Source organism: Dreissena polymorpha, chromosome 1, assembly GCF_020536995.1.
Source record: "Dreissena polymorpha isolate Duluth1 chromosome 1, UMN_Dpol_1.0, whole genome shotgun sequence".
Taxonomy (NCBI): Eukaryota; Metazoa; Mollusca; class Bivalvia; order Myida; family Dreissenidae; genus Dreissena; species Dreissena polymorpha.
Genome location: NC_068355.1, coordinates 59,870,705 through 59,892,819, shown reverse-complemented (window position 1 = coordinate 59,892,819; position 22,115 = coordinate 59,870,705). Strand labels below are relative to the sequence as shown.

Below are 22,115 nucleotides of genomic sequence, written 5' to 3'. Positions count from 1 at the left end.
GGATTTTGGGGGGAAAAATCACGCGAAACGCCGGATTTTGGGGAAAAAAAGAAAAGTCTTAAATAATCAATTCAACATATTTTGCTGTTTTTAAAACAAAATCAAGCAACAGATAATTTAATTATGCAATATGTTATATTTTCTACACTGGATCAGGTTAACTTATGTATTAAAAGTTTAAAAAAAAAAAAAAAAAATTTTTTTTTTTTTTTTTTTTTTTTAGGGTAAAAAAATGAAGTATTGGGAGAAATTTAACTGCTGAGGGGAAAAAAAATCTGAGGGAAAAGGGCCGATTTTCGGCGGGTCCCAAAGAAGGAAAAAAAGCCCTGATTATAATTAAATAATAAATACATTAAGGTATAAGATTATTATTTTTTAATTATATAAATATTAAAATGGTAAGCAGCGCAACTTAAAGGCCAATTTCGTAAATTATGTAAACGGTCTCCAAACGGAGAGATTCAGGTAAAATGTCAATTTATATTATAACCTTATTCGATTTTGTCCGCCTTTTCAATTAAAAAGACCATTTATTGTATAAGCAAACCAAAAAGACCGATATATATGATAAATGACGTCTTTGGTGATAGGTTTCTCTTCCGCAATGAGGCCTATCGTCAGGCCCAATGGAATGATGGTTTGCATTTCATATGCAAACAGTGTGAGGAAAGAAACTGGCCAGAAATCACCGACACCGATGCAGATGAAGATGAAAGAGCACTCACCAACACTGACCAACAATCGATGGGAAACTCAATTTACGAGAACGCTTCATTAATGATTATGAATTTCATAAAATGTGCTTAACTATATTATACTCGATTGCCATGTAAGATAATACACATATTTCCAGAATGCTAACAAGAGTTCCACATTCTGGCGGTGTAACGTAATGTTTTAACATATTTAAATTATTCATTAGAACATGGGACGACAATTTCAGCTTATATGGAATTTTTCCGTTTAAATGATGTCTCCAGTTAAGTTTAGGCGGAAAGTGTAGTCCCTGATTAGCCCGTGCGAACTGAACAGGCTAATCTGGGACGACACTTTACGCACATGCATAATTCCCAGTAAAGCATTATTGTATCGTATTTATGTTTTGTTATAGGTCAAACAGCGTATCAAGGAACAGCCTTATGCCCGGGCAATAAAGGTGTAACATAAAGTTTTCATTAATTAATATAATAAACAAGAGTGCCAAACTGTCACAAGATACGCCCATTTAAAGGTTTTGGACAACTTGATAACTTTACCATGACCCATATTTGAACTTGACCTACATATCATCTAGACACAACTTCTGACCAAATTTGGTGAAGAACAGATTAAAACTACTTCAATTAGAGAGCGGACACCATGCTAAATGCTTGAAATGCACTAAGTGACCTTGTGATCTAATTTTTGACCCTGCATGACCCATATTCAAATTTGACCTAGATATTGTCTAGATACAACTTCTGACCAACTAATGTGATTATCAGATGAAAACTACTTCTATTACAGAGCGGACACCATGCTAAATGCTTGAAATGCACTAAGTGACCTCGTGACCTAGTTTTTGATCCGGCATGATCCATATTCGAACTTGACCTAGATATTGTCCAGATACAACTTCTGACCAAGTTTGGTGAAGATCGGATAAAAACTACTTCAATTAGAGAGCGGACACCATGCTAAATGCTTGAAATGCACTAAGTGACCCTGTGACCTAGTTTTTGACCCGGCATAACCCATATTCGAACTTGACCTAGATATTGTCTAGATAAAACTTCTGACCAAGTTTGGTGAAGATCGGATGAAAACTATTTGAATTAGAGAGCGGACACTGCTGTGGACGCCGCCCGCCCGCCGCCAAGGCGAAACTATAATACGTCCCGTTTTTTTAAAACGGGCGTATAAAAATTAGGGGGGGGATTCGGGTGGGGGGAGGGGGGGTGGGGGGGATTCTTGGGTGCGATGGTTGGACGGTATTTCAAACATAAAATAATGAAAATAAATATTTGTGTTTTTTAACCATTTAAAAAAAATTGGGGGGGGGGGGGTGGGGGGTGGGGAGGTATAGTGTGAGGGTGTGGTGGTCATTTTTGAGATGATCTTTAAAAAAAAAATTAGGAGGGGGGTAGGGAGGGGGGCACGGGGGATGGTTTGGGTGGAGTCTATTGTGGTATGTCAAGTAAGAGTAGTTTTGTCAAAGTATCAATCAAATCTAATCATAAATAAAGAAGTTATGGCAATTTTAGCAAAATTTAATAATTTAACCTTGAGAGTCAAGGTCATTCAAAGGTCAATGTAAAATTCAACTTGCCAGGTACATTAACCTCATGATCGCTTGAAAGTATTTGAAGTTTGAAAGCAATAGCCTTGATACTTAAGAAGTAAAGTGGATCGAAACACAAAATTTAACCATATATTCAAAGTTCCTAAGTCAAAAAAGGGCCATAATTCCGTAAAAATGACAACCAGAGTTATGCAACTTGTCCTTTTACTGAACCCTTATGATAGTTTGCGAGTGTTCCAAGTATGAAAGCAATATCTATGATACTTTAGGGGTAAAGTGGACCAAAACACAAAACTTAACCAAATTTTAAATTTTCTAAGTATAAAGGGCCCATAATTCCGTCCAAATGCCTGTCAGAGTTACATAACTTTGCCTGCACAGTTCCCTTATGATTGTTAATAAGTGTTGCAAGTATGAAAGCAATAGCTTTGATACTGTAGGAATAAAGTGGACCTAAACACAAAACATACCCAAATTTTCAATTTTCAAAGTATAACTAGAGCTTTGTCACTGAATGTGACTTATACCCCCATACCACTTTGACGCAGGATAAAAAGTTGTTTAAAAGTTTCGGATGAATACAATTTGAATTAGAGTCCGGACAAAGTGGCGCCGTTGAAAATGCACTAATTGACCCTATGACCTAGTTCTTGACCCGACATGACCCATATTCGAACTTGACCTAGATATCAACTAGATGCAACTACTGACCAAGTTTGGTAAAGATCGGATGAATACAATTTGAATAAGAGTCCGGACAAAGTGGCGCTGTTGAAAATGGACTAATTGACCCTATGACCTAGTTTTTTACCTGGCATGACCCATATTCGAACTTGGCCTAGATATCAACTAGATGCAACTACTGACCAAGTTTGGTGAAGATAAGATTTATACAATTTGAATTAGAGTCCGGACAAAGTAAAATGCACTAATTGACCCTTTGACCTAGTTTTTGACCCAGCATGACCCATATTCGGACTTGACCTAGATATCAACTAGATGCAACTACTGACCAAGTTTGGTGAAGATCGGATGAATACAATTTGAATTAGAGTCCGGACAAAGTGGCGCCGTTGAAAATGCACTAATTGACCCTATGACCTAGTTTTTGACCCGGCATGACCCATATTCGAACTTGGCCTATATATCAACTAGATGCAACTGCTGACCAAGTTTGGTGAAGATCGGATGAATACAATTTGAAATAGAGTCCGGACAAAGTGGCCCCTTTGAAAATGCACTTATTGACCCTATGACCTAGTTTTTGACCCGGCATGACCCATATTCGAACTTGGCCTAGATATCAACTAGATGCAACTGCTGACCAAGTTTGGTGAAGATCGGATGAATACAATTTGAATTAGAGTCCGGACAAAGTGATGCCTTCCGCCCGCCGCCCGCCCGCCCGCCCGCCAAGGGGTTTCACATAATACGTCCCGTATTTTATACGGGCGTATAACAATTAGAGAAAATTACTGGCCTTTTACGGCTTTGTTACAAACACGCTTACACGTTAAAGAGCGCCGTCTTGATTTTGTACACATGTTGGCAAGTTTGTAGCTTAGTTGTCATTTATATATTAAAATGTTTAAAGATAACAAATTTCGTTATATCTATTGCTTCCCTGCTTTGATAATAAAATTTAGGGCGAACGGACCCAGGGCGAACAGGATTGAGGGGGAACAGGATTAAGGGCGAACAGAAATAAGGGCGAAGGGACCCGGATTCCACATTTTAATTTTCAAAATGAAAGCAAATATGATCCTGATTATGTGGTAAAAATCACTGACAGGGTGCACTTTTCCTACAAAATCTACTTTACTCCAATTATGAATAATGAAACTGTTATACTTGAAAAAAAGCAAAATCTGTGTACCTTCCTGTTCCGAGCTTTGTGTTGGCAGCAAAACAAGGCATTCCTTTCTTGAAAAGTTGAAGACTCTTCTTTACGTGATGGGTTTTGCCGTACGATAACCCGTTCACATGGCTACAGTCATCACACAAGCATAAATCCACTTTAACCCCTTTTACTTCTCACCAACAATATAAAATGTTGTAAGTGACACGGGTTCTAAACGTGGTCAAAATTTTCAAGCGTTTCCAGGAATCGTTTTTTTTTTCCATAAATATCAACACTGCCATGCATTAATTGACGTTTATCATTAACTCCATTCACATTAATATGAACGATAATAACACTTTTATTAATCTTTCTCTTTCAACATAGCAAATTGCTTTTTCTTTAAACGACCAATCTGTCAAGTACAATGTCGGCCATATTTGTTGTCTTTGTATTTAGCGGATCCTACATTTAGTATTTATAGAATATTCGTAGTTTTCAGCACATTCCCGGATAAAGTTCAGATTGACGGATGTGTACGGAAGAAGGAGATATTGCACAAAGTTCATTAGAGTGCTAATACCTTAAAAAATGTATCAGAAAAAATTCTTTGTACTGTCTCCGTAGACACTCGTATATTTTCGGCCTAGACCGTCAAGTGAGGAACTTATTCTCGCATGAATATGCAAATAATAATAAAAACTATGCCGTACCCAATGCTTAGGAATTTTGCTTCAATACTATTTTTTACACGTTTTATGACACTGTCATGTTATATAGTGATGTTCTGTATTCACAATGCGGGTTATTGAGAACTTCTTTGCAGGGACCTATTTGTTTGTATAGGTCCCTCTTCTTTGATTGCGCATGAATGACCGCCAAGTGGTAAATCGGACTTTTCCAAATTCACTCATTCGTGGTTGTTTTGGCAGCCAGCCAAGTCAGCTTATCTCAAAAAACGGTATTGAGTACTTTGGCCTAGGGGCTTCGCCCCAGGCCAAAAACTATGAATCAATATGAACATATGATAACTATTAACTGATAGTCTTTTAAACTCTTGCTTTTTTTATCCAAATGTTTATCGTCTGTAATAATAATAAATAATCAATTGCGTTAATAGTGCCAAACGGCAATCTTGAAAATAGGTTCTTGTTTAGCGCTGTTTTCTGATTGGCTATTCCAATTTCAAGATCAGCATACTATAAAAAGACTTAAAGGGGCCTTTTTACATTTGGGTAAATTGACATAATTGAATATAGTTGTTTCAGATTCGCAAATTTTCGTTGTAGTTATGATATTTGAGAGGAAACAGTAATACTGAACATCAACCATGCTCTAAAATAGCGATTACATGTGGTTAAAAAGATATCATAGCCAGAGTTGATCATGTATCTATAGACATAAGTCCACAGGTATGTAATGAACATTAAAGAAATTATAATTATATCATTTAAAAAAAAAACTTTGAAAAATCAATCATTATGGTTATAAATAATCAAAATAATAAATCTGTACAGTAACTGTGAAAAGAACTTCAATTCTTGGTAAGGAAATATATAATATGAGATTTATAATTATATAAATTACTTCCCTTGAAAATAATTGTCTGTAGCAAATCTCTATTTTTAGTAGCAAATAATTAAAAGCCACTACCGTGACTGTAGATTCACCACTCAAAATGTGCAACTCCATGAGATACACATGCATGCCAAATATATAAAGTGTCTATGTTCAATATTGAATAATTTTCTCCCTTTATAAAGCTTATTACTTCCCTTAAATCGGTATTTTTTACCGTAGACCGTAAAGGATGACCTTGACCTTTTACCACAATGTGTTTGTCAGAAAAACAATGCCGCCTACTGCCCCGCTTTGATTTTTTTAACAAAAATATATACGTGGGCAGGTCAGATAACTATGTCCATTTAAAGCTTATTACTTCCCTTGACTTTGTTTTTTCTACCCTAGACCTTAAGGATGATGTAAAACCTTGAAATTTTACCACTCAAATGTGCAGCTCCATGAGATACACCTGCATGCCAAATATCAAGGTGCTATCTTCAATGTTTAAAAAGTTATGGCCAATGTTAAAGTTTTTTCGGACAGACGGACAGACTGACATACTGACTGACGGACAGTGCAACTGCTATATGCCACCCTACCAAGGGCATAAAAAACAAGTAAAAACATAAATCATAACATCGTATTGTGTTTTTCCCAGGTGGGAAAAGGGGCGTGGCGCCGTACACTCACAAAGGGCATTTTCATGCGCAGTTAAGGCAAAAAAGGGCAACACGTTCCTTGAAAACCTGGTACTGAATATATCAAAATATAACAGGTGGCAGTTGTGGAAAAAAAATATCTATATGAACAAGCACACAAGTGTTATATACAGGGATCATATTTTCCCGCAACATCAATCGGTCCGGATATAAATGGGGAAAAGTATCCGAAAATGTATATCCGAAATCATGACAAATAACGTTAAAATATATACCATTGATTTTGCCATTCATGAAGGTGGTATAATACATGTACAAGTAAAATTCCCTTAGGCATTTTTTTTAAACGGAATGAGTTTTCTCAACTGGTTTTATCATTTGGTATTTCATTGTTGTTTCGTGTGCTGTTTTATCAGACTTTTTCATCGTTGTCAATATTAATAATCTGTGTAAGTCTATACCGATGTTTTAAATTGTTGCCGACTCGATAATAGCAGTGCCCCAGATAAGCTGCGTATCTGCGTCTTTCACCCTATTAAAATGTTTTAAAACGCAAAGAAACTCAAGATCGTGCATATTGAAAACGCAACCAATTTGATTTTTACGCAAGTATGTCAAATTTGATGCGTACGACACAATAGCTTCGATCGAAAATGCTTTGCTCATTTTCGGTATTTTCTCTTTGGAATTATTATCGTAACACGGTGACGCTTTTATTCAGCAAGCTCCTGGATGACGGAGCAGGAAAACAGTCAAAGTTATTCAAACGCTCTACAGACTAGATTTCATAGTTAAATAAAGCGTCTCACAAAATTATTTACCACGACATATATGCGTTTTCAATCTGACTTATTCCGTCGCTCATTGTGCAGGTATTTTTAAAGCGTCTGTACTTTCAGTTTCTATTACGATGAGAAATAACAAGAGCACCGCCTTGCGGGTGCAGACCGCTCATCTATTTTCTTTTTAAAGGTGAAGGGACTCTCATTTTCAATGGGGGGGATGGGGAGATTTTGGGTGCGATGGTTGGACGGTATTTCAAACATAACCGTTTTAAAAACTTGGGGGGGTGGGGTATAGTGTGAGGGTGTGGTGGTAATTTGTGAGATGATCTTTAAAAAAAAAAAAATTAAAAAAAAAAAATTTGGGGGGGGGTGGGGGGGGGTGGGGTGGGGGTATAGTGTGAGGGTGTGGTGGTCATTTGTGAGATGATCTTTAAAAAAAAATACAAAAATTAGGTGGGGGAGGGGGGGAGGAGGGGGGGAGGGCACGGGGGATGGTTTAGATGGAGTCTATTGTGGTATGTCAGGTAAGAGTAGTTTTGTCAAAGTATCAATCAAATCTAATCATAAATAAAGAAGTTATGGCAATTTTAGCAAAATTTAATAATTTGACCTTGAGAGTTAAGGTCATTCAAAGGTCAAGGTAAAATTCAACTTGCCAGGTACAGTAACCTCATGATAGAATGAAAGTATTTGAAGTTTGAAAGCAATAGCCTTGATACTTAAGAAGTAAAGTGGATCGAAACACAAAATTTAACCATATATTCAAAGTTACTAAGTCAAAAAAGGGCCATAATTCCGTAACAATGACAACCAGAGTTATGCAACTTGTCCTTTTACTGTACCCTTATGATAGTTTGTGAGTGTTCCAAGTATGAAAGCAATGTCTATGATACTTTAGGGGTAAAGTGGACCAAAACACAAATCTTAACCAAATTTTCAATTTTCTAAGTAAAAAGGGCACATAATTCCGTCAAAATGCCAGTCAGAGTTACATAACTTTGCCTGCACGGTCCCCTTATGATAGTTAATAAGTGTTGCAAGTATGAAAGCAATAGCTTTGATACTGTAGGAATAAAAGTGGACCTAAACACAAAACTTAACCAAATTTTCAATTTTCTAAGTATAAAAAGGGCACATAATTCTGTCAAAATGCCAGTCAGAGGTACATTACTTTGTCTGCACAGTCCCCTTATGATAGTTAGTAAGTGTTGCAAGTATGAAAGCAATAGCTTTGATACTTAAGGAATAAAATGGACCTAAACACAAAACTTAACCAAAATTTTCAATTTTCTAAGTATAAAAAGGGCACATAATTCTGTCAAAATGCACGCCAGAGTTATCTAACTTTGCCTGCCCAGTCCCCTCATGATAGTAAGTAAGTGTACCAAGTTTGAATGCAATAGCATTGATACTTTCTGAGAAAAATGGACCTAAACGCAAAACTTAACCAAAATTTTCAATTTTCTAAGTATAAAAAGGGCACATAATTCAGTCAAAATGCAAGCCAGAGTTATTTAACTTTGCCTGCCCAGTCCCCTCATGATAGAAAGTAAGTGTACCAAGTTTGAATGCAATAGCATTGATACTTTCTGAGAAAAGTGGACCTAAACGCAAAACTTAACCAAAATTTTCAATTTTTTAAGTATAAAAAGGGCACATAATTCTGTCAAAATGCATGCCAGAGTTATCTTACTTTGCCTGCCCAGTCCCCTCATGATAGTAAGTAAGTGTACCATGTTTGAATGCAATAGCATTGATACTTTCTGAGAAAAGTGGACCTAAACGCAAAACTTAACCGGACGCCGACGCCAACGCCGACGCCAAGGTGATGACAATAGCTCATGATTTTTTTTCAAAATTGCTAAAAGAGGTCGAAAGACGTCCGTTATTGTTGCGCCAAAATATCAGTCGATGCAAACTTTTTCAAACCAAGAAAGCAAGAACCAATAAGTGCCGAATCATTTGTGTTATCGATTATTTTTTAAGTTTATATTATGGACAGTTTCAAGGATTAAAGATGTTATGAAACATCAGTTTATTAAAATTAATTATGATAGTTTACAGTTTTATTTAAAAAAAAAATGAATCAATACAAATATATGTGCATCTTCAACAGAAGTAAAGCAGCAATGATTTTAAGGTATGCATTTTTATAACTCATTCACCCTATTTCAAGAATGAAATCCCCCTATTTTTCAAAATCAATGGGTGAAAACCTTATTTCCCAAATAATTATCTGGGGCACTGTAATAGCTTACAAACATGCACTGAACCAAGCAAATGTCTGTGCGTAGCTTGGCTACTGACAACAACAACTAAATATTTAATAAATAATTTGTTGTCAAATAACCCACGGCCGATAGTTTAGATGCGTAGGGATTTAATCACGAGAGCAAAGCATTTGAAACCACGCATCTAATTTTCCGGTCGTGAGTTATTCAACGACAAAGTATAAAGTACACGAATTATTTTGATTCTAACACGGTTTTACTAAAGATTTATTCAATGTATATTATTTTTCGTGTGAACTATTTTATGTGAAGTTCCGCCCATAAAAATAACTTTCGGCTGTTCTGTCAATCAGATCTGCGACTTTCATTCATAATTATATTACCGGATTATTACGCTGGTGGAAAATGTATCTGCATGTTTTGTTTAGTTACAGCGCGTGCATTCAGACTCGTCTTTTCGGATGCATCTTTAATCCGCTGTTCACAAGTTTTTGATTCTTGGTCTGACGTGCAATAAACCGGTCCTGGCCGGTTTAGAGACTACAGCAAATGGTTTATCACACCTACCGGTAATCGAGATAAGAATGTCATTAGGGTGTGTTAGCATGTACACTGTGTAATCGATTTCATGACATGGGAATTTTAATAGCAAACAGAATCGGACCGACTGTTTGGGATTTTCAATCGGTCTTTCATGACCCCAATCGGTCTAGGACCGACAAAACCGAAAAAAATATGATCCCTGGTTATATATGTATTTAAATTATTTTAATTAAAGCAAGATTATACAATTTTGTATATGTGTTACATCGTAATAAATTGATAAAATATATTACAATAACACAAAAAAGGCAAGAAAAATATACATTGAAGACAAATTTCATAAAATGCAGCGAAGTCAAATTAGCGCCCCGAGCCGATTGTGACGAAGATATTTCGTACATATTTTTTCTACAATTACTGAAGCATTCTTCTTTTTAGTTAGTGTTCGTGTGTCATATAAAAAGATATCGCTGAAGGAATTTAAAATGAACCGTTAATCTAAATTTAGATTCACATCATACATGCATGATTTACATGCTGGCGAATTAGACTGTACAGACATTTTCGATTTCAGTATTAAATATCTAGCTTATTTCGCATTTTTCGACACATGTTCTTCTTAACTTTTATTTTAATTTATATTGAAATACATGTTTAATAAGTTTTTTTTACACATTTTATATAAATTAATAAATATTTGACAAAATCGTAATCTCGCTTTAATATAAATATATTTACCTTGCAATGTCTTCCATATGAGTTCCATGCTGCGTCCATAATGACAAACATAATAAAACAATATATGCATATGAATCTGATTATATGCTAGTCAGTGAAATGATATTTATAATATATAAAACTTTATGCCAAAATTGTGTTACATGAATTAGGATATGAACTGTTTAAAAAAGTTTCATGTTTATTGCAGATGAAAGTAACTAAAAATATTTAATCCATAAACTACGTCTAGAGCGATTTCTGCATAAAACACAGTCCCACAGTGGACAATATTTCGTCAGGATGGATAATCACTGGTTTGAAAGGGATTTCATTATGATAGATCGCGGTGACGGTGGGTGAGCACAGTGGACATTTATTGGGAAATAGATCTCACAGTGGACCACCACCATCATGGTGGACCAACGCAGCCACGGTGGTTCGTGGTGAACAAATGTGCCAAATGATTTTTAAATCTCACCAAGGACGACATAGATATGGCCCGGACAAGCTCATTTATGGCCATTTTTTACCTTTGAACTCAAAGTGTGACCTTGACCTTGAAGATATCGACGTAATTATTGTGCATGACACACCGTCCAATAATGGCAAACAAATGTGCCAAATGATTTTAAAGTCTCACAATAAATGACAAAGTAATGGCCCGGACAAGGTCATGTATGGCCATTTTTTACCTCTGAACTCAAAGTGTGACCTTGATGTTGCAGATATGGATGCAATTCTTTCGTATGACACACCGTCCAATGACGGTGAACAAATGTGCCTAATGATTTAAAGTCTCACACTAAATGACAAAGTTATGGCCCGGACAAGCTCATTTATGGGAAACTCCAAGTGTGACAGTGACCTTGGAGATATCGACGTACTTCTTTCGCATGACACATCGTCCCATGGTGGTAAACAAATGTACCAAGTCATTTTAAAATCTAACGATAAATGTCAATGTTATGGTCCTGACAAACATTTGGTTTAAAACGCACTTAGTGACCCCGTGTCCTAGTTTTTGACCCGGCATAATCCATATTCAAACTTACCCTAGGCATCATCTAGATACAACTTCTGACCAAGTTTGGTGAAGATCGGATAAAATTTTCAGGACAGACAGATGGACCGACAAAGTGACTCCTATATAGCCCCCTTATAATTGTCACAGACGTTACATATACCTCTACATGCTGCAGACACAGAATATTATGCATGCTGTCTTCACAAAACAAGAGAAACTCATTTATGGCGATTTGTAATAATTACTATGCCATTATCATTTATGGCCATTTTGACCTATCAAATCTTAAATTCTTTCGCATGACACGCCGTCTAATGACTGTGAACAAAATTAATGTACCGGTACATTTTAAAATCTCATGATGAATGACATACCGTAGGTTTCCACGTATAGCGCGCAGTGTTTTACCTCCAAAATTCAAATTAAAAAAATTAAATTAAAAAGCTGGTGCGCGCTATACATTGATACAACGCTATCCCAGCTGCTAAATTGGTAAAAAATATGTTGTGTAATCGTAAATAATCAAAATGGCCGCCATGTTTTTTTCCAGAAAACTACCACCCTATAATCGTACAGACTGAGGGGCCATTGTCGAACAACAAGAAGTCGCTACTGGTAGATATGAATGCGGTAGAAGAAGTTTTGGTCAAAAATAAATTTGTTTAAATAAACTTGCGGAAATTTCTTTGTTTGTGTTTATACACTTCTTTATTGATGAATGCCGATGGGGATATTCCGGAGAGAAGGCAAGGGTAGGTGCGAACAAGGTCTTTTTTGCGGGTAACGGTAGGTGTGAAAGGGGGTCATTTTGCACTTCGTAATTGGCAGATGTTATTGAGTAATATGTGCCACGACTTGTTAAGACGCTAATTGACATTTGAGACACTAATTGAAACTTGAGAACGTGAAGATATGCAATTGCATTTTGTGTGTATAAATATTGAACGTTCAACAGTGGTGTACCTCAACAACTGTATCCCTGTCCCCCATGCGACATTCAAATTTACCGGAAATGACCATGCTTTCCCCCGAGGAAAAATCACACGATGTACACTAATCAGTGATTTTTTTTGCCCAAAATTACCGCCGAATTTCGGCTGCTTCCCAATCGCGAAATTCCACGTTTTTTCCCAAAATTCTGATCAAAATTTCCCCAAAAAATTCCAAATTCCCCCCCCCCCCCCCCCCCAAAAAAAAAAAAAAAATTTTTTTTAAAGAAAGAAGTGTCTTATGATTTCTTAACTCTAGATTTCAACTTTATTGTTTTTTTAACATATTACAAACTATATACCTTTAATTTAGTCCTTTTTGTCGATAAATAATTCCCAAATTTGCCACTTTTATTGATTAAAAAAAAATTCCCAATTTCACCAGACTCCTTTTCTCAAAATGGCTAGAAAAACCCCTGAACATGCACTTAAAAACAATATTAATTCTGTTACTTATCCTCATATTTATAATTCTTAATTTTTCCCAATTTCATGGTTTATCGTGCCATTTTCCCCAATTTCACAGTTTATCGCGCTAATTTTCCCAATTTAAATGGCACAGGCTGTAACAAATAAAAGCAAAAAAAATCACTGCTAATTCTTATTTTCTCACATTTTTCACGAAATGCACGTGGACTGTTAATCTTTTGCTAGAAAATTACAAAATTGTGAGAAAAGTATAGTGCTATGCAACCCATGCTCCTAATCATAATGACGCTTCCTATTTTGAATGCTTAATTAAGCTTTCCAATGCCCCGGATTATTGGATTGTGCAATAGTAAAATGGCGGCCATTTTCAGTCCAATTTGGTGGTTTTATTGTCTTTAAATATTTTTTCTCAATTTTTGCATTTAAAAAACAGCCTGCGCGCTATACATGGGAGCGCGCTATACGTGGAAACCTACGGTTGTTATGGCCTGGACAAGCTCATTTATGGCCATTTTTGACTTTGAACTTAAAGTGCGACCTTGACCTTGGAGATATTGACGTAATTCTTTCCCATGACATATTGTCCAATGATTGTGAACAAATGCACCCAGTAATTTTAAAATCAGACAATGAACAACATAGTTATTGCCTGGACTCTGGACAAGATCATTTATGGCCATTTTTGATCTTTGAGCTCAAAGTGTGACCTTGGAGATATTGACGTAATTCTTTCGCATCACACACTCAAATGATTGTGAACAATTGTACCGATGAATTTTTAAATCTCACAATGAATGACATAGTTATGGCCTGGACAAGATCATTTATGGCCATTTTAGACCTTTGAACTCAAAGTGTGACCTTGACTTTGCAGATATCAATGTAATTCTTTCACATTACACACCGTCCAATGATGGTGAACAAATACGCCAAATGATTTTAAAATCTAACAATGAACGACATGGTTATGGCCTGGACAAGGTCATTTATGGCCATTTTTGACCTTTGAACTCAAAGTGTGACCTCAACGTTGCAAATATTGACGCAATTCGTTTGCATGACACACCGTCCAATGATGGTGAACAAATGTGCAAAATGATTGTAAAGTCACACAATAAATGACGAAGTTATGGCCTGGACAAGCTCATTTATGGAAAACTCCAAGTGTGACCCTGACCTTTGAGAAAGCGATGGACTTCTTTCGCATGCCACACCTTCCCATGATGGTGAACAAATGTACCAAGTCATTTTAAAATATATTGATAAATGTCCCCTCATCCAAGCGTTTGTGACGGATGAGGGTCATTATTAGAAGTAAAGCCGGAGGCTGAGCATGTATCAATAGCATGTCTGTCAGACGCTGCGCATACGGCCCGCAATTATAAAGATCCGGAAAATACACCATGCACTACGCTCCGCACAGTACACATCGAAGAACCCGGATAATCATTGTTTAAAAGTTATTTGTTGTCAGTAAATGTCAACCTGGGAGGGTGAAAAAGAAGAATAACACTTCCATATAACCTTTATACAACAACAGGGGTGGGTTGATACATGCTCAGCCTCCGGCTTTACTTCTAATAATGACCCTCATCCGTCACAAACGCTTGGATGAGGGGACATTATTTTCCGTAAAGCCTTTGGCTTTACATGTATCAATAGCATCTTTAAAGACTGACAACAAATCTAGCAGGACACAGATATAAAACCAATTCTTAAGTTCCTTTCCTGTCTAGATTGTATTATTTCAACATGTTAACAAAATAATACACAATAGGTATACAATATGATAATAGGCATTCCATACCCCAACCATATATGACAGAATACAAAGGTAATAGAAAAACATTTGTGACTGTTCATACAAATACCTGAAACGTCAACAAATGAAAACAATACGGTTAAATAAACCTTCACTTTGTATATGTATACATGTATATTTTAACATATAACATATGAAAAAACACTAAGTTTAATGATACAATTAAACCTGCGAAAAAACTGCCTGAACAAATGGTACATCAGACCTTTCAACAATGTCTCTATAATAAAACTTGTAGAAATTGGAATCAGTATTCCACCCTGCCGTTTTAAGGATATTATTAATGGAACAATTTCCTTTAACTGCAGCAGAAACTGCTGCTGATCTGAATGAATGTGGCTTAAAAATAGCCACATCAATACCTGACATAACTAAAACATCCTTCAACCATCGTGCAATAGTACTTGTAGACACTTCTTTATAAGAAACATAAGACACAAACAACTGAGATGAAAGTCTAAGATGCTTAGTTCTTTTCATATAATGAATTAAGGTATGAAACACACATAAACTTTCTTCCTGAAAGTGCTGCAATTTTAAATAAAAACTTTGTTTTTTACCCACTGGCGTAGTTTTCAACAAATTTTTGAAATAAAACACCGCTTCACAAGTAGTATAATCAATTTTAACACAATCAATATTCAAGGACACAATAGTTTGTGCACGAGGGGCAGCAGCCAAAGCCACCAAACCAACTAACTTTAGCGTTAATGTTTTCAAAGATAACTGTTTCAAAGGCATAAGCGACTTTAATAGTTGCAAAACACAAGACACGTCCCATGTAAATTTGTACCTTGGAACCACAGGTTTCATAATAGCTACACCTCTCATAAACCTACTAATTAATGTTGGAGATTCACACCATTTATTGCCTAAAATATTTAAAGTCTGCAAAAGCATTGCTTTATGTGTGTTCAGCACTGAATAAGACTTATTGTTTTTTAACAGGTAAAATAAATAAGCTATTACCTGCGTCTCAGAGGTTTTAATGGGATTTTTACCTCGTTCTTGATTCCAAATACACCACTTACGCCATGACAAACTATACTGTTTTTCTGTTCCTGATTTCCATGAGTTAAGGATAACTGAGACTGCTCCTGAAGGAACTCCTTGCACAAGCAAATGTCGGCTGATAGCTGCACTGCGACCAAGTCCATACTTTTGGATAGTGGATGTGATGTTCCATCCTCTGGGTCGGTCAACAAATCCTTGTGACGAGGTAATCTAACAGGAATTGATATCAATAAATCAATAACATTTGGGAACCAAAATTGAGATCTCCATAATGGAATAATCAATATAGCTCGTTTAACATTATCTTGTACTAGTTTGTTCAGTACCTTACCAATTAAGGCAAATGGCGGAAACAAATATGGTTCAAAATCTGACCATGAAATTGAAAAAGCATCATTGAAATAAGCTTGAGGTTCAGGAACCCAAGAAACAAACTTATTACATTTACAATTAAGGCTTGATGCAAAGAGATCAATATCAGGTATAAAATACTCTGAACAAATTCTTTCAAAAATCTCTTGTTTCAACATCCATTCTGATGATTTATTAAAATATCGAGAATAAAAATCAGCAACATTATTCTCTGATCCTTTCACATAGGCAGCTGAAAGATAATTATTATTTTTTAAACACCACTGCCAAATTTCTGCTGCTAAACCATCCATTTTTTGAGAAGTCATTCCTCCCATATCATTAACATAGGTCACTGCAGATACATTATCAGAAAAAACTCTTATATGACAATCATTGGTTTTATCATATAATGACTGTAACCCAAGAAAAATCGCTTTAAGCTCCAAAAAATTAATATGATATTCGGAATCTTTTTTCGTCCATTCAGCATTAACAAATCTACCAGATTCGTTGTCAACACAACTCCAACCTAATAAAGATGCATCAGTTTGACAAATGAAACTGACTTTCTTAGGTCTAATCCTTTTACCATTTTTACAATTAACATTCCCAATCCACCAATGCAAGTCTTGAATAACTCTCCCATTTAACATTATTTCATTATCAAAACTGTTATTATTTCCAAGTCCTTCTAATTTTAAACGTTCAAGTTGTCTATAATGCAAAGGAGCCTCTAGAACTGCATAAAAAGCATTAACTAAAAGACCTATAAACGATGCCAGGTCTCTAACTATTACTCTTCTACTAGACAAAAGTCTTCGAGCTTTAAGAATAATTTTTTCTATTTTCTCCTCTGTAAGGAATATCATAAACTGAACGGAATCTATTATAAAACCAAAGAACACAATCCTTTGTGTTGGCACTAGAACTGACTTAGTGGGATTTACCACATAACCAAGAGACTGTAATGTGGAACAAATTGTTTCAGCATTCTGTAAACATATATGTCTGTCTAAACTCATATTAATAGAATCATCAATATAGTAAGCACATTTAATACTTTGGGACCTAAACCATGCATAAACTGGTTTTAACAACTTTGTAAATACTCTGGGTGCTGCACTATACCCAAACGGCAGGCAAACAAATTCATATAAAACTCCTTTCCATGTAAATTTCAAATATTTTTGATAATCTGGATGAATAGGAACCGAAAAATAAGCATCTTGTAAATCCACAGAACAAAAGAAATCATTTTCTTGAATTAATTCAAGCACTATCTTAAAATGCTCTTGTTTAAAATGTTCATAATGAACAAAATTATTTAACCTTTTGAGGTTTATAATTGGTCTAAATTTTCCATTAGGTTTTTTGACCACAAATATATTTGAAATAAACTGGTCTGGCTCCCACTCAGAACCGACAATAGCTCCTTTTTTCAATAAATCATCCACCTCTTGATCAATAATCTGAATTTCTGATTCATTAAAAGAGATTTCATTTGGAATAACTGTTTGAAAAGGTTTTGACTCAAATTCCAGGACATAGCCTTTTATATTATTCAAAATCCATTGATCACTGGTAAAAAATTCCCAGGACTTATAACAGTGTTTGAGTCTACCTACCGCTCCTAATTGCCCTCGTTTGGGGCTGATACAGTTGCAGAGGGTTTAAAACCTCTACCGCCTCTAGGTCCTCCTCTCATGGGTCCTCTAAATCCTCGAGGATTGAAGGCAGGTGCCTGTCCATATGGCATGTATCTTACATTGCCACGACCTCTATTGAAATTACGTGGAAACCTTCCACGGAATCCTCCCCTCGGAAAGAAATTGGGCTGAAAACTTTGCTGCGGTCTCATCTTTCCAAGATTAAGACTGGTCTCGCAATTCTTCACTTCCTTGGCAATGTCGTCCCCAAACAGTTGGGTTGTCACAGGCATGTTTATGCTACACAAATTTTTGTATTTCTGGTCTAGATTAGGTTTAAGAAGATATCGCCTACGGACACTCAAATTGAACTGGGCTTGACCCAATAATGTCAGAGAGTCAGAGATTAACTCTTTAGCCTCTTCATTGGTCATCAATGACTGCTTAAGCACTTGGACCAATTTCAGAATTGGGACAATGCCTGATGAAAGTAGTGATTGTATGTCTTGGAAAAGACGATCATAAGTACGTGTTCTTTTGTCTAAAATTTTCCATATCTCATTGTTAACAGTGGGAGGATTTAATTTCTCACAATTTTCAGGAACATGATACTTCTCTGAAACAGATTCAATGTCACACTGTGATGTACAAGCCACACTAATTAAGTCAGCCAAAGATTGTGTAATAGCTGGTCCTTTAACTTTTGTTTTAATCTTGGGCAATTTCCAGTCTGATCGATCTTCAACCTGATCAGAATCGTCAAAAAGACTATTTTTCAACTTAGATGTCATGTTATTGCTAGAGTCTTGGGCATATTTTCGTGCACCTATAGAATCATTTGCATCTGAATCTGTAAATTCATTTTCATTTTCAACCTCTATTCTCAAATTTGGGGCATTCTGGGGGTCAAAACCCTCAAAGTCATCATACACTTCCTCTACTGGCATATCAAAAATGCCCAGCTTTTTTCTCAGTACATCAATATCATTGGCAGACAAATTATCTAAATCAAATAAGCCTACACTTGTTGACTTAGGGGTTGTTTTCTTTGTGGCTTTTTGCTTTCCCTTTGTCTGTTTTGAGTCATTTTTAGAATTATTATTTACGTCAGTTCGTGTCGAACTTTTATGTACTCGCTTAACAACCGATTTAAGCTTTCGTTGTTGGCACTGTTTTGGTTCGGCGCTATCTGCCTCGAACCCCGAAAACTCACCTTCGCTTTCCGAAGATGAGAACAGAACATTTGCAGTGTACTCGAGAACTTCGTTCTCGGACTGGCTCATTTTAATTTTAACCAGAGTTACAATTAACAAATAAATAACAGCAAAGAACTGTAAAAACGGAAACTTTCTGTAATAATAAAATCAACAAATACCTGGACTACGTCCTAGGTGGAGCCAATATAATTTAAAAAATATCGGGCCATGTGAAACTCACCGATAAAATCGTGCTCTCGCTTCAAGCGCCGAAAAGACAATGATTATCCGGGTTCTTCGATGTGTACTGTGCGGAGCGTAGTGCATGGTGTATTTTCCGGATCTTTATAATTGCGGGCCGTATGCGCAGCGTCTGACAGACATGCTATTGATACATGTAAAGCCAAAGGCTTTACGGAAAATAATGACAAAGTTATGGCCTTGACAAACTTTCGGATTAAAACACACTTAGTGACCCCGTGGCCAAGTTTTTGACCTGGCATGACCCATATTCAAACTTGGCCTAGACATCACCTAGATAAAACTTCTGACCAAGTTTAGTGAAGATCGAATTACATTTTCAGGACAAACAGACCGACAGACAAAGTGACTCCTATATAGCCCCTATTACCAAAGGTAATGGGGGTATAATAAATTCTCTTGATTAATGTAATTGTTTTATTTAATTGTTCACACCAATTTTGTCACTCTTTGTTGCAGCATTTTTATTCCAGTGTGTAATTACACATGCGTTAATCACAAACTGATTCTCTCGTTAAGATCGGATACTGTCCAGACTATTACAAAAACAAGAGATTTATGTGTCAGAAACACAATGGCATGCCCCCTATTGCGCCGCTTTGAAGCCATAAATTTGACCGTTGACCTTAAAGGATGACCTAGACCTTGACCTTTCACCACTCAAAATTTGCAGCTCCATAAGATACACATGCATGCCAAATATCAAGTTGCTTTCTTCAATATTGCAAAAGTTATGAAGAAGGTTAAAGTTTTGGTTAAAGTTTTTGAATTTGTTTTTTTGACCTTTGACCTTGAAGAATGACCGTGACAATGACCTTTCAAGTTGCTATCTTGAATATTGCAAAAGTTATGACCAAGGTTAAAGTTTTGGGACACACACATACAATGACAGACAGGCCAAAAACAATATACCCCCGATATTTTGATCTGGGGGCATAAAAACATGGTGTCATGAACCCAGGGACCTATACTTGGGTCCCTGCATAAACCACATGTTGCAGACGAGTGTCTAGGCATTAAACACAATTTAAGATACCTCCAGGTCATCTCTTGGCATATTGAGCAGTCATTTAAGCTACATTTTTAAGCCAAAATACTGAACAGTTGATTTTATAAAATATTTTAATATTTAAAAATGAAATATTTTAACGTTTAAAAATGGATAAAGAGGAACTGGTGTATATATCAGCCAGTTTAATTATAATAATACAGTGTTTAACTAGAGCTTTGTCACAGATGTGACATATACCCCCACATGCCGCATTGACACAGACTATTTTGCATGCTGTCTTCACAAAACAAGAGAATGTAATTTATGGCAATTTTAAGAATTATTATGCTATTATTATTTACAGCCATTTTGACCTTTGAACTCTTGAATTCTTTCCCATGACATGACGTCCAATGGCTGTGAACAAAATTAATGTACAGATTCATTTTAAAATCTCACAATGAATGACATAGTTATGGTCCAGACAAAATCATTTATTGCCATTTTTAACCTTTGAACTTAAAGTGTGACCTTGACCTTGGAGATATCTACATAATTATTTCGCGCAACACACCGTCCAATGATGGTGAACAAAAAAGCCAATTATTTAAAAATCTCACAATAAACGACATAGTTATGGCCCGGACAAGCTCATTTATGGCAATTTTTGACCTTTTAACTCAAAGTGTGACCTTGACTTTGGATATATCACATAATTGTTTAGCGCAACACACCGTCCAATGATGGTGAACAAATGTGCCAAATGATTTTAAAACCTCACAATCAACGACATAGTTATGGCCCGGACAAGCTCATTTATGGCCATTTTTGACCTTTGAACTTAAGGTGTGACCTTGACCTTGGAGATATTGATGTAATTCTTTCGCAGGACACACCGTCCAATGATGGTGAACAAATGTGCCAAATGATTTTTAAATCTCACAATGAACGACATTGTTATGGCCTGGACAAGCTCATTTATGGCCAGTTTTGACCTTTGAACTTTAACTGTGACCTTGACTTTAGAGATATTGATGCAATTCTTTCGCGCAACACACCGTCCAATTATGGTGAACAAATGTGCCAAACAGGGCAACAGCTAAGATTTTGTGTCAATTAGTTTTCACTACAAGCTTTTTGAAACAATTAGTTTTTTCTCTTAAAACTATTTGTCAATTAGTGTTTTTTTTACAATTTGATCAAAACTTGCATATATGTCTAGAAACAATAAGCGCTAACAGGGATTTTTTTCCACTTTTTGGGAAGATAGCCCATGGCTTTGGAATTGGGAATTTTATCGGCATTTTCATGAAATTGGGAAAATAAATTCATTAGCCTTTTTTTCCACACGAAAAGGCCACTGATTAGGGAAATACTAAATTTGATTTAACTCTTTATAATCATTCAAATTAAAAGAAAAAAATCATACAATACTTTGTTAGATGTAATTGAATTAAAATTGAGAGAGATAAAATACACATAAGACTTCTTTCTAAAAAAAAAAAAAAAAAAAAAATTTTTTTTTGGCAATTGGGAATTTTTTGCCACATTTTGGGAAAAAAGTATACATTTTGGGATTGGGAACATAGTCGAATTACGGCTATAAAATCGGGCCAAAAAAAACCCTGGCTAAATTTCGGGGCATTGATAATTCTCAACAATTCTTTTTCAAATTAAGTCATTATAAATTCAGTGTCAATGGTGGTCTGTAAATATTACTATTAATATTAATTGTATGTTGACAAATGGATGATGATGAGTCATTTA

General features: G+C 35.9%; 1 protein-coding gene and 1 long non-coding RNA gene across 4 annotated transcripts in view; both read right to left on the bottom strand.

The window, feature by feature from the left end:
* Positions 1-22,115, bottom strand: part of LOC127831017 (thymidylate synthase-like) — a 117,485-nt gene that overhangs the window by 56,887 nt on the left and 38,483 nt on the right. Inside the window, exon 1 of one of the 3 annotated variants that reach the window (XM_052356005.1) lies at positions 10,641-10,672. The exons of the other annotated variants lie outside the window; for them this stretch is intronic. Within the exon in view, the coding sequence (XP_052211965.1) occupies positions 10,641-10,657 (17 nt within the window). The 5' untranslated portion in view covers positions 10,658-10,672. Of the gene's footprint in view, positions 1-10,640; positions 10,673-22,115 lie in introns of those variants that run through there. 3 annotated transcript variants of the gene reach the window in all.
* Positions 15,470-19,452, bottom strand: LOC127831272 (uncharacterized). Its single transcript, XR_008026391.1, has 2 exons — positions 19,338-19,452; positions 15,470-16,110 (listed from the first exon to the last, which is right to left on the bottom strand). It is a non-coding gene; the product is annotated as an uncharacterized LOC127831272 (long non-coding RNA).